Source organism: Gorilla gorilla, chromosome 1, assembly GCF_029281585.2.
Source record: "Gorilla gorilla gorilla isolate KB3781 chromosome 1, NHGRI_mGorGor1-v2.1_pri, whole genome shotgun sequence".
NCBI classification, from domain to species: Eukaryota; Metazoa; Chordata; class Mammalia; order Primates; family Hominidae; genus Gorilla; species Gorilla gorilla.
In genome coordinates, this window is record NC_073224.2 from 9,513,085 (window position 1) to 9,527,334 (window position 14,250).

The following is a 14,250-nucleotide window of genomic DNA, read 5'->3' on the forward strand; positions in this document are numbered from 1 at the left end:
GTTGCCTCTTGACTGCATAATTAAAGTTGTGACTCTCTCTCATCTGATCCATGTTTGTTCTTCCCTGGCTCCTGCCCACTAGGTTATCGGGCCGTATCCAGGGATCAGGCATGCTTGGGCAACCAAAGAAGGATTGGCCCACCAAGGTGCTCCCCATCTAGCCTGCCATTGGCTGCCAGAAACAGCCACGCACTAGTCCCCAAAATACCTTCATGCGGGCCCGCACAGCTTGTACACGAGTCATGCACACTTCACCTACTGTCATGTGAAATACCTACTTCTGGGTTTCACTCCCTGAGATGTCAGGCATCATCGGTATGGCAAACCCTTGCCTGCCAAAAGTTCACCCGGAGAGAATATTCACCTTAATTTCTACATAGTGAAAGGAACCTCAGCGCGCACTGTATCTTTCTTTCATTTGGGGATTACTTTAAGCAGTTGATTAGTGTGCAGTCTTACCTTTCACATGTAACATTTTTCTGTAGTTTTCTTTTCTCCATTAATTTGACGGAAAAACAGATAACTTGAGCCACACGCTGCCATATCTAATTCAACTTCAGTCAGGTGCTATGCAGCACCTAGCATACTTGATTTAGGAATTTAGTACTGGGAGTAAGATTACAGTGAGGAGTCCTGGTACTGCTGGGGGTGGATTTCCACACCACTTACTTAGAGAATAGTGAAACTAGAGTATCATAGAAGAGAATGTTTTTGAAGATTTAAGCTGAACAAAAGAATCTTTCAGTGCGATACATGGGAGAAAGTTCCGTTCATTGTGATAAACCTTTTGGGTAGGAGCACATCTAAATGAAATTGGTAGATGTGACCGCGGAGCTATGGAAGCCTATAATGATGTCTTGTAATAAATTATTGAAGAATTTCTGAGCCTCAGGATGTGGGAAGAAAATGAAACAATGAAAATGATGTGTCAGAGCTTTATACCTTCTATACGTATTTGACAGACATCTGTGGTAAGTGCTTGTTTCATCAGATGGCTTTAAGGAGGTGAAATGCCAGGTAAGAGCCTCAGGGAAGGAACAGTGGACAAATATGTGACTATTTTGCCATTAGCAAGGATAGTTGTTTATAAGTTCTGTTGTGAGTAAAGCTTTTAGAAAATGAAAATCTGTGGATTTTAGAAAGCATGTTATCTAAAGGGGCTTCATTTGCTAACATTTGGCAGTTTGACTGTGGGAGAGTTATAAAATAGAAAGCACAATTTTATGATTGCCATTCCTTATGATGCTGGCCTTGATATTGATTTTAGCCTTGACAAGTGATTGTTGAGGATTTTGTGTGTCTAGTGTGCACTGCAGACTTATTTGTGGCCAGAGCTTGAAATGGGACAGACACCACTGCAGTTGTGAAAACAGTTGGATGTATCGCAGTCTAGAAAGACAAATTCCCAAATATATTGTCATGTGTGGTGGGATAAAGAGTTTTCTTAAATAATATTATTATTTTATTTTTTACTTGACTTGTATTACAAAGTGAATTTGTAAAATCTTTAATAATCATAGCATATAAAGACAAATTTTTAGTTTTCTCCTTTATCACGTGATATTGCATGGTTTAACTTGCTGTAAATTAGTTTTGTAAAAACATTATTACCACATTTTTTTTTGTGGCGAGGACAGTCATTGGAGTGCAGTGGCGCAATCATGGCTCACTGCAGCCTCAGCCTCCTGAGTAGCTGGACCTACAGGTGCATGGCATCATGCCCAGCTAATTTTTGTATTTTTTATAGCGACGAGGTTTTGCCATGTTGCCCAAGCTGGTCTCAAACTTCTGGGCTCAATCGATCCACTTGCCTTGGCCTCCCAAAGTACTGGGATTACAGGAGTGAGCCACTGCACCTGGCCTTAATCAACACAAATTTTTAAATGAAATATTATTGCTTTGGGCCTTAGGTTGCATATTGCTTTCATGACCTGATGCTTAACATTCTTATAATTTACTCTTTAAGAAACCAGCTGGATTATGTTTCATGACTTCTATGTTCTTTTTCTCGATTGTAAGACGAAAAAGGTTTTAGGTAGCAAAGTGCAAGCACATTCCAAATCACACACTGGGGACTTTCGTGGTCTTCACGCCATCTGCAAAAAAAAAAAAATAAGATTACGTATTCAGTGTATGTTCTCCTTCTAACATTTTTTCAAATATTAGACATGTCTTGAGGTGCTCTATAAGAATTTCAACCTGGTAAGTCATGATATAAAGCATCTTGAGACAAATTTATAGAATTATCATTTTATGTATTTTCCCTTGTTTTTCAACATCCTTGCTTTCTGTCTTATTAAATTATTTAAAATTTTAATTAACAAATAACAATTGTATATATTTAGAGTACAATGTGAATTTTTGGTAAATGTATACAAGGTGGAATGATTAAATCAAGCTAATTTAGCATATCCCTTACCTCATGTCATTTTTTATGGTGAGGCATTTGAAATTTTTTCTTGGAAACTTTGAAATACATATACAATTTATTATTAACTGTAGTCATCATGCTGTGCTGATCTCAAGAACTTATTCCTCCTGTGAAGAAGGTGAAACTTTGCACCCTTTGACCAACATCTCCCCATTTCTCTCCCCAGCCCATGCCTCTGGTAACCACCATTATACTCTATTACTATGAGTTTGACTTTTTAATATTCCACATATAAGTGAGATCATGGATTATTTGTCTTTTTGTACCTGGCTTAGTTCACTTAACATACTGTCCTCCAGGTTCATCCATATTGTTGCAAATGACAGAATTTCCTTCTTTTTAAGGGCTGAATATTACTCCATTTGTGTATCTATACTACATTTTCTTGATCCATTTGTTGATGGACACTTAGGTCCATTCCATATCTTAGCTAATGTGAAAAATGCTGCAATGCACATGAGAGTGGGAGCACGGACATCTCTTATTTTAGTTAGTTGAGTTCGGAAATGGGATTGCTTGATTATATGGCAGTTCTATTTTGAGGTTTTCGAGTAACTTCTGTACAGTTTTTCATAATGGCTGGACTAATGTAGACTCCACCAGTGTGCAGGAATTCCCGTGTCTCCACATCCTCACCAACGTTTATCTTTCATCTTTTTAATGAAACAGGCGTGAGGTGATACCTCATTGTGATTTTATTTTGTATTTTCCTAATGATTGAGCATTTGGTGATATTGAGCATTTTCTCATGAATCTTTTGACCATTTATATGGCTTCTTTTGAGAAATGTCTACTCAAATCCTTTGCCCATTTTAAAATTGGGTTGTTTGTTTTCTTGATATTGTGTTGCTTGAGTTCCTTATATATTTTAGGTATTAACCTCTTATCCGTTGTATGGTTTATAAATACTTTCTCCCACTCTGTGGGTTGTCTCTTTCTTGACCATTTCCTGTGCTATGCAGAAGCTTTTTAGTTTGATGCAACCCCATTTGTCTACATTGTGCTTTGGAGTCATATCTCCTACATGCTTCTGTCTTTAATCAGGGGTCCATTAGGTTTGCAAATGAAATAACGTGACTAAGAAACAATGGAAAACTATAATGTCAAACTGTCGCAAGACTAGCAGCGTAGTGAAGATGCAGCTTAGTGACTAAGTCGTGAGCGTGGGCCTTTGTCCCCGCAACCTTAAAGCATGCTCCCTGGTAAAACATGAGACCCTCCAGCAACTTCCTGGCAAAGGGAAATGTAGTTGGTCATTGTTTCCATTATCGATTTTTTTTTTTAATTGAAATTGAAACAGATGCCGAAATCACCTGTACTCTCGTAAACCTTCCGGTAACACTTTGTGGATTCTGGGATTTGCGAATCATCATTTGACAAGTATAGCCTCTCCTCTCCTGAGCTGACCTCCCTCGCCAGTCTGGTCCCCTCCCGCTGTTCTGGTTTGGAGATTTCAAACCCTTTAACTGTGTGACCAAAAGAGGGAATGCGACAGGCAAGGCCTGAATTGGGTCCTGAAGGATGGATAAATATTTGCCATACAGATAAGGAGGGATTGGGAGATACAATTTTTAATCTCTTAAGGTTTATGAGAAGATTCTGGAAAAAAAATCTGTACTTAATAACCTGTCATATTCTGTGGGTAGAGAAAAATATACCCTGATTAAAATTCTTATTGTGCTTTTAAAGTTAGAGAAATATTAGTTCTAGGAGTCGGGGGGCTGGGGGACAGAGGCAATTATGTAGTGTAAAAACTTCTGCTTTTGGTTTTCATACCTGCCAACTCTTCCTCCTTCCAGTCTTTCTGTCCAGAGTTTAATAAAACTAAGTACATTAAACTCCGTTTTGAAAACTCACATTTAGTCCCTCTAGTTAGTAAACTTGATGTGCCTAAAGTCTTCTGTGCCAGACACTGTACTGAACATTTTAGACAGAAAAGTTTTAAAGGAGATGCAGATGGTCTTGGAGGAAACCACTGCATAGTTGTGTTCAGAAACTGAATCCCCTTCTTTTTAAATGTGTTTTAAAATTTGTATATATATTTGGAAATTGAAAGTATTATTTGAAATAGGCTGTGTAGAATTCGGTAATTGGGGGAGGGGGCTGGGAAGTGGCTGGGTTCTTGCGTTATGGTGTAGAATTACTCAGCTCTGATTGGTTGTGAGTTTGCTTATGGCTGTTCTGATTTTTACCATTGCAAGATAATGGCTTAGTAGTGATTTTCTCTTGTGTTGCAAATATCTCAGTTTAACTGCTGCTACAATACAAAGCCTTTAGTCCTAAGACTTTCAGGAAAAATGTGAAATTTGAATACATGGTAATACACTCATTTTGTAAGGTATTCACTTTGTGTGTTGGTATTGATTTTGCTATTTGTGTCTAATCTACAGGAGAATTGTTAACCTCGGGACACAAATGTCAGATTCTGGACCTAGACTCTGAACCAAATGACATAAGAATTTGGTTCACAGAACATTTTAAGTTTCACTGTAGTTGTTTTTATAAAATACAGAGGCTCAATGACAACTCACTAGATTTTTGTCATCTAGAAAAACTATAATATTATATACGAAGGCTTTCAATTAGTTTAAAGGAAAAATTACAAAAAGTAAATATAACTTTGCATGCAATAATAAAACAATTTAAATATGTGTTTTAGTTTTAAGACATGGTAAAAATTTCTAAAGTAATACTCAAGCTTAATTTTTAGAAAGAATTCATTAACCCAGTTCCATTTATTTTTTATTGAAGTAGTACCATTAATATTTTTTTTAATGTTATCTGTTTGTGAAGTAAGCATTCATTAATTGTTTTAACCTGTGCAATTCCCTAAGAAAACTGTTTTCACAAAGACAGTACTTTGAAAAATGTTTAAACTTTTATTTCTGGGCTTTATTTCCATTCTTTTAATTCTTGATATAAAGAGCAATTCCTTTCAAATTATTGAGCACACATGGACATATTATCTACCTATTCTTGCACTAAAAAAAAAGCCAGAGAGCTTCTGCATATCTGCTGTTGCTATCAGTTGTGTATGTCAAAAATATTTCCTGTCAGGTTGTTAATTGAGATAGTGCTGAATGGAGCCAGCATTTTAAATAAAAGTGAGAGTAGGCAAAAAACTAAACCTTCTATTTACTAGCCCAGAAAGACTAACACGTAACACTCAGACTAATATAGATGAAATCCAGGAGCTATGGCTCACTCCTGTAATCTCAGCATTTTGGGAGGCCGGGACGGGAGGACCACTTGAGGCCAGGAGTTCAAGGTCAGCCAGGGCAATATAGCAAGAGTCCTGTCTCTGCAAAAAGTTTTAAAAAATGAGTCAGAGGTGGTGGTGCCAGCCTATAGTCCCAGTTACCCTGGAGGGTATGAGGGTGGGTTGCTTGAGCTCCGGAGTTCGAGGCTGCAGTGAGCCATGATCGCACCACTGCATTCCAGCCTGGGTGACAGAGTGAGACCTTGTCTCTAAGAAAAGGAAATAGATGTATTAGTGTCTTCTGTTTGCCAGGCTTTGAGCCAGGTACAGGACTAGAGTGATGAATGAAACACTGTGTCTGCCCTCCCAAGTATTTTACGATCCGGTTGTGTATGACGGCAAGTAAATGGGTAAATAATGATCCAGTATGATAAATGCTGCTAAAGAGGGAAGTCATCTTAGGAAATCAGGAAGAGTTTCCCAGTGGAAGAGACAAGCAAGCTGACATTTCCTCTTGTTAGCTTTTCCTTCTTAAACATTCCATCAGGATCCATGAAATAAACCGATGGAAAAAAACTGATAAAGATTTTTCCTATTTTGAAAAAACCGTTAATTTGCTTCATAGTCCAGGAAAAAACCATGCTGGTTTGATTCAGAAGTTAACAGATCAGATGTGTTTGACCTGGTTTTTTTGTTGGTGGATTATTTCAACTAAAGTTCTCATTATACTTTAAAATATTTGTTAAAACTTGTATCCCTTCCCAAATTATACACATTTAAAAATGTTTAAAATTTCAAAAATTAAACATAGGACTTTCTGTCTTATATTTTTACCATCTAATTTATACATAAGTATATATAATGTACTGTTGCTGCTTAATGCAAAATAGTTGTCCTTAAAGCAATTTAGCATTTGTTTACAAATATATATATATAATTTTGCTCCTGATTTGAAACTGCAATTTTATATATTTAGAGGGAAAAAAGCCAAATCATGCTAGAGTGCACTAGATTTCATGTAAAAGCTGTTTGGAGCAGTAGAAGAGTCTCAAAGGACTCAGTGTGTTTTCATACTTCGTGTTCTTTCATGTAAACCTGATTTGAGAAATTCGTCATCACTTTTTCCTTTACAGAAACTTTATAACAAGTCAGCATCCATTTGTAGTCTCTGGTTCATCTCAAATGTTTAGCCTCTTCTCCTTTTTTTGTTTTTTGATGGCCTTTGTCATGTTTCATCCTAAATTTATATCTCTAGGCGCAACTCCTCTTGTGAACTCCAATTGTTCATTCTTAGTCTTGGCTTGGATTTCAAATTTAACTTAACCAAAACAGAACTGTTGGACTTGCTTTCAACTCCCTGTAACCAAACTTGTTCTTGTTAAATTCTTCCTCATCTTAATAAATGGTAGCTATGATCTTCCACTTGCTTTGGCCAAAAACTCGAGCATTATCCTGACTCCTTTCATTCCCCACAAGCCGTCCCGCAGTAAGTAAGGCCTGTTGGCTGTGCTACCCAGTTCTCCTGCCGCCGACATCCGAGTCACCATTGTCTGTCACCTGGGCTATAGCAGTGACTTCCTAACCATTTTCTCCACTTCCATTCACCTTTTTATAGCCCATTCTCTACACAACAGCCAGAATGATCATTTTAAAGCAGAAGTCAGACTCCTTCATGCCTTGGCTCAAAATCCAGTGGCTTTCTATCTTCTTCAGAGCAAAACCCAAATATGGCGGTAGTTCCATAAGTGATCCCCCTCCCTCTTTGAGCTCGTGTTTTGCCCCCTACTTTCTTGCTCCGCTTTGGTCACACTAGCCTCTTTGCTGTTCCTCTGTTACCACAGGCATTCCTAGCGTAGGGCCTTTGCACTTGCTCTTTCTCCTGCTATGAGCCTTTATCGCCTATAAATACACACGTTCATTTCAGCAGTCCCTTCAGGTCATTGCTTAAATGTCAACTCATCCTAAAGAGCTTTCTTGACAACTTTTTTTCTCTGCAAGGACCTTGTTTCTCTCCTTGGCATTTATCTACATGTGACATTTTTCTATCATTGGGTTTTTAAAAAAATCTGTGTATTCAACTAGAACTTGAGCTCCACGGAGGCAGGAACTTTTGTTTTGTTTTTCTTCACTGCTCTTTTCCTTGCACCTGTCTGAAGCAGTGATTTTAGCCAGGATCTAGATTTCCTGATTCTGGTCCAGTGCTCTTTCCATGGTTCTGTGTGACCTCATGCATCAACCTTATTTCACAAACGAGGTTTTTAAGTTCCTTTAGCACAGTGGATTGTGTTTTTACTGCTTCTGCTCCGTCCCTGCTAAGACAGGACTGTGTCATATACCCAGTGATGGACTCCTGGTAAATGCCATGGCTTGACTAAATGACCTCCAGTGCTCCCTGTGGTCTTCACCAACATGCATCACACGACAGGCTCACTCACGGGATACTTCGCTTTTTGTAGGAGTAAGAGACAAGTTGCTATTACTGAACAGATACACAGTGGCATTTGGAAACTGCATGCAGTTTGAGTGAAAAAATCATGATACAGCAGGAGTCTAGTTTTCAATAAATAGCTTATTCGTATTCTGGATTTTGAACATTTCATGTAACTGTAACTTTGGGGTAGTGGATAATGAGACTGAAATTAATGGTTCCTGTGCTGGTTTCAGTCTGTTTTTTTTTTCCCCCCCCAGGAGGTTGGTATTTCTGCACTTAACCACCTGATGTTTTTAGGGGGAGTATATCCCAGATAAATTCTGTTGTAAGTCAAAGAGCATCCATGATTGGCTTGGCTCTTTCTTAAGCAACTACTAAGATGCTCCTACATTTGAGTTTGAACATTTTTTATTCTCTTGGCTATGAAGTTTCTTAAGTGACTCTAGTAATACTGATGGTTCCCCTTGTTTTTACAGGTGATCTGCAACTCTTTCACCATCTGTAATGCGGAGATGCAGGAAGTTGGTGTTGGCCTATATCCCAGGTATGGTGTATGGTACTTCATGTACTGGAAGACACACTTTCATTCCCACCCAAATCCCTAGCCCTTTGGAGGTAGTTAGAAAGGCAGTTGCAGCAGCTTGTTCAAGAGCCAAGCTTAAAACTTAGCAATAAATTACAAACAAATGGAAAATGTTAAGTTGAAAGAAAACAGTTTTATAACCCCACATTATACGCTGTGATATTAACAAAGGGGCAGATCTCAGAACTAAATTCCTGTTCTCAGGGGGACTTTGGGTGAAGAAGTTGAGGACGGTGGGTGCTAATTAACCATCGGGCTGGTTTTTGGTTATTCCCCAGTTTCCTGAGCTGCAGCACATGCTGATTTCACCGGACTTGCCGTACGTATCAGTTGGGGTCATGTTGTCTTTCGAGTTGGCACACTCTGAGCCCTTTCACTCAAGGAGGGAAGAAAACTCTCAGGCTTTGGCCCCTGAATGCTCTCTCCAGCTGTTGCTGCGCTGACTCTTACCACTGAGCTATGAAACCGTCTCTCCACAAGCACTATAGGCATGCCCAGTTTCATTTTGTTTTTATGCCATAAGAGTCCAAATACAAATTTAGACTTTCTAATAATTGTGAATCTAAGAATTCAGCCTTTTTCCTTATTTCTCACAATTGTGATTAACTGTAGGTCAGGTCTACTGGTAGGTGGTTCTCAAAAGGCAGTAACATAGGATGATTCAAAGCATGGGCTCTGTGTTCAGGCCACCTGGTCCAAATTCCATCACCACTTACTAGTTGTATGTCCTTGAGCAAGTCATTTAATTTCTGTGCATCAGTCTCTTTACCTGTAAATGATCCTCATAAGATTGTTGTGAGGATTAAATGTGATGAACATGCTCAAGTGCAAGAAAGTGTTTCTACATAGTAAGTGCTCGTTCTAATTATTACCAATTCCTGATAGCAGCTTAAATCCATTTTGTTTCCCAGATGGTAAGAAATGTCCCTCCAAGGTAATAAAATGACTGGACCATGGCCCAGGATGCATCAGGATGTAGTTGGCAAAATAACGTCAGCTCTCTATTTAAGAGCAAATAGTCCTAATTATTTTTCAGTGTGGATGTTCTAGCAAAGGCGGCCATTTCTCCAAAGGAGCTCAACAAATGAGATCCTATGGGAGAGGTCAGTGGTATCTTGGCTGCTGCATCCCATTATGTCTGAGTATTTTTTTTTTTTGAGATGGAGTCTCACTCTGTCACCCAGGCTGGAGTGCAGTGGTGCGATCTCGGCTCACTGCAACCTCCACCTCCCGGGTTCAAGCGATTCTCCTGCCTCCACCTCCTGAGTAGCTAGGACTACAGGCATATGCCACCACACCCAGCTAATTTTTTTGTATTTTTAGTAGGGACGGGGTTTCACCATGCTGATCAGGCTGGTCTCAAACTGCTGGCCTCAAATGATCCACCCACCTCAGCTTCCTAAAGTCCTAGGATTACAGGCGTGAGCCACCACACCCAGCTCTCTAAGTATTTCTTTCTGAGTCAGTTTCTTTCTGACCTTCGTGTTGGGTTACCTTATTGACTGTTATCTAATCAGTCAACTATGCCCCAATCCCCAAAAAGGACTCAGGAAATTTTTTTATTATTAAATGACAGAATTCCCTGATTAGCCTGCATCTTGCGGAGAATTGCATTTCATAGGAGGTGTGCTAGTGACATTTCTGTGAATGCACCCCGAGTACTGAATCCCTGGTGTCCTGTCAACCCTACCTGCTGCTGCCCCCCAAAGGAAGGTGTCTTTTACCCACTGCATTTGTTAAATTTAGTTGACTCTACCTGCTGAGCTGTGACAGTCTTCCCCCCTTTTTTTTCCAGTATCTCTTTGCTCAATCACAGCTGTGACCCCAACTGTTCGATTGTGTTTAATGGGCCCCACCTCTTACTGCGAGCAGTCCGAGACATCGAGGTGGGAGAGGAGGTAAGGAAACTCACGCTTCCCAGCCTGGCCTTCTTTCCTATCAAAGACCCTCTCAGCTCGGCCCGTCCCTAAAACTGATTGTGCCTGAGGGGACAACTTTTCATTGTCCTTCTGCCAGTGAGAGTATTTGTAGTTCAGTCACCTCTCCCCAGCAACCTATCCTTTCTTCTCCCAAATTACAAATGGGCTAATTTTTTAGGGGAGAGGTCACCATATTTCTGGATGATGACAGTTCCTGTCCTATGTGTGAGAGAGAGAGGAGTTTGTGTATGACAGAGGGTGTGTGTTTTATGCACACACAGGGAAGTCATGAAATCTCAGTGGCAACAGCTGAGCAGCCTCTCATATCCTTCCATGGGCAGGGGGGCATCCCAGCTTGTGAGTGGGATCCCCAAGACTTCTTTACTCGAAAGGCCACTGGTTACATTGAAGGTAATTATGCATGTTAACTTTGTGCTAATAAAGCAAACAGCTTATACTGTCTCAGGCTGACATTGGGACTTGACAAACCCATCAGCATCTCTGGGTGATCATTTCAGCAAAGATGCAAAGGGAATAGAGGACAGGGAGGATGACCTCCAGCAGTGAACTGGCCTTGACCCCTCCAGTTTGACAGACTGTCCAGCCAGCCTCTTTTGGTGAAGAACCTTCTTACAAGACAGCTGCAAACGGGCTGCTCTAGGGCTCTGAACCTAAGCCTGCACTGGTTTGCACAGTGACTACCCATGCTGAGTTCTGAGTTACAGATATTTATACTTTCCAGAACCCCGTTTCCTTCTCCTTTCCAATTTGCTAAAGTGGATATTTATTGCAAGGAAAACAGTATTGAAAGCTTTTATTACATTTATGCAGCACTCAGCCAATAAAACCTCAACCCAGAGGTACCGTATTTTATGTAGACAGGGATTTGGCTTTGACAAGATTCTCCCCAAACTGATTTTCAGTGGAATGAACCACTTCTTATACAACTACTTGCTAAATTTCCAGATTTTAGGACCAGTGTATGAAATATACTGGGATATATGTCAGTGAGATGGAGAATGTAGTTTTTTCTCTTTTTTTTCTGGGGCCACAAAGGACTTCAAGGCAGGTAAGAGATGAAACCACTATCTATTTTCAGCAATATTCATTTGGGGGCTGAAGAGTGGTTGCTGCTGTTGTCGATGATGATGATGTTTTTGCAAATTAAAAAACCAAGTAACTTGACAAAAGCAATTAGAATTGGTTGGAATTTTCAGAAACAACAAAGAAAGTTTCTTCTATTTTCCTAGGCTCAGCTGCCAGTCATTCTCCCATGGTTGCTTTTCACTTAGTTGAATAAGACACCTTGTCTTTAGGTGCTGCTTTCACTTTTTCACATCTTTCTCTTTCCATCTCTGGAGCAACAAGCAAATCCTTCCTCTTGCCAAATACAAGACATTTCCACTCAGTGTAAAGCCCTTCAGACTCAGATATTTTTCCCTGTGGTACTTAGCAAGGCATCTTCTCAACAAAAAGAAGGTTCTCCCCACAAGTCCTTCATATATACCAGTTTAAGAGAATAAACATTTCTCCATTCCATTTTGTAGGTCTTGCTGAAAAGTGTTTCCCCTGATTCATCATCGTTTCTCTCCACTATGTCTCTTTGTCTTAATGTTATATGCCCTTCGAGGCTGTTTGTTATGATTTAAATGTGTCCCCCAGATTCCATCTGTTGAAAACTTTATCCCCAAATTCTTGCTGATGGTTTGTGGAGGTGGAGTCTTTGGGAAGTAATTCAGATTAGATAAGGTTATCAGGGTGGGAACCCCATGATGAGATTGGTGGCTTTATAAGAAGAGGACACTCCTGCTGCCACCTCATGTGATGCCCTCTGCCATGTTATCAGGCAGCAAGAAGGCCCTCCCCAGATGCCGGTGCCATGCTTTTGGCATCATGCTTCCCAGACTCCAGAACTGTGAGAAATTTATTTATAAATTACCCAGTCTGTGGTATTCTGTTAAAACAGCAGAAAATGGACTAAGATACCCTTTCAATCACATCTCTTGTGTAACTCTTTCCCTGATTTCCCATATTAGAAGAAGTTCTTTTCCTTTGAGTTCTCCCTTATAGTGGTTATTAATACATTTTTGGCACATATTATGGCTGTTTTGGAGACCTCCCTATTTAGAGGTTTATGAGGACAGACAATCGTGTCTTATTTCTGTATCTCTTAGCACTTTGCTTTGCATCCAGGAGGCATTTGATAACTTTTTGTTGAATTGACTCTCTATTATATTGAGCTTACTCTAATGACTGGCAGTATTTCTTGTGGGGACACTATTGCCATTTTGAATGGGACAGTTCTTCATCGTGTGGGATTGTTGCATCATTGGAGAAGACTTGTGTCCTTGGCGTGTGCTTAACTAATGCCTGTAGCCATACCCCAACAACTAAAATATATCCTATGCCTTTCAAACTGACCCCTTGGAGCAGAGGTAGGGGAGAGGGAGAGCCATGAGAAAAGACAGTTTGAGGCATTGATTAAGCAGGGTAATTCCTATTTATTGTACAAATATTAGCTTTAAATTAAGGAATAAATCTAGACATTTTGTGTTCCCAACATACAAAAATGGTAAATACATGAGGTCGTGGATAACCTAAATACCATCACTTGATCATTACACATCGTATGCATGTAGCAAAATAGTACCTGGACCCCATAAATATGTATAAATATTATGTATTAATTTTTTAAAAGTTAAAATTCCTTGGGAAAAAAATTTAGACATTTTGGTAATTTCCTATCATGAACTTTGCATTTGGCTTTAGTGCTCATTAGGGCACCCACAGTTTTAATATGAGCTATTTGGGATCTGAGTGTCAGAATATGGGATTCACAATGGAAGACTCAACAGCAACTGAGGCAGAAGTTCCTCTATCAACATTTGTTGAGTAAATTAATGAGACTTCTTAAAGATAAAATAAGAGCTGGAATAGGGCCGGGCACCGTGGCTCATGCCTGTAATCTCAGCACTTTGGGAGGCTAAGGGAGGTGGATCACTTGAGGTCAGGAGTTTGCATCCAGCCTGGCCGACATGGTGAAACCCCGTCTCTACTAAAAATACAAAAAACTAGCCAGGTGTGGTGGCGCACGCCTGTAATCCCAGCTACTGAGGAGGCTGAGGCAGGAGAATCGCTTGAACCCAGGAGGTGCAGGTTGCAGTGAGCCAAGATCGCACCATTGCACTCCAGCCTGGGCAACAAGAGTGAAACTCCATCTCAGGAAAAAAAAAAAAAAAGCTGGAATAGAGTCTCAGACATTTACAAATGACTGGCAGTCCTCAGTGGTGTCCCATGGCTCCTGAAAGGAAGGGAATATGAAAGCCAGTCTACTGCCAGTTTAAGATGGGAGCATTTCAAACCTTACACAAGGAGAGCTGGAAAATTGCACAAGGTCTGTGATAACAGAAGTTGCCATGGAAATTTCTTACCCCGTGTTTCTCTCTATATAAATCCATCCTTTGGACCCTCTTTGGACAGTTTCCTTGCAAACCAGCAACATTTATAATACTTTGCTATTTAAGGCTCTCCATTGTAATGCTGAGTTATTGGGTCTTTTTTTTTTATTTGACTTTGGATTTTTGTGTCCTCATTCAGCCGCCTCCTACAGAGAGAGATGTGTAATATCATTTAAGTCATGGCTCACTTGACTGGATTGCTGATGGCTACCTTTTCAAAATTATCTTA

At 39.9% G+C, this 14,250-nt stretch overlaps 1 protein-coding gene across 5 annotated transcripts in view; it reads left to right on the forward strand.

Annotated features, from left to right (window-relative positions):
* Positions 1 to 14,250, forward strand: part of SMYD3 (SET and MYND domain containing 3) — a 753,414-nt gene that overhangs the window by 565,289 nt on the left and 173,875 nt on the right. For all 5 annotated transcript variants that reach the window (XM_019032483.4, XM_055373981.2, XM_055373976.2 and 2 more), the window contains 2 exons: positions 8,538 to 8,605; positions 10,440 to 10,542. In XM_019032483.4, coding sequence (XP_018888028.3) covers positions 8,538 to 8,605; positions 10,440 to 10,542 — 171 coding nt within the window. The remainder of the gene's footprint in view (positions 1 to 8,537; positions 8,606 to 10,439; positions 10,543 to 14,250) is intronic.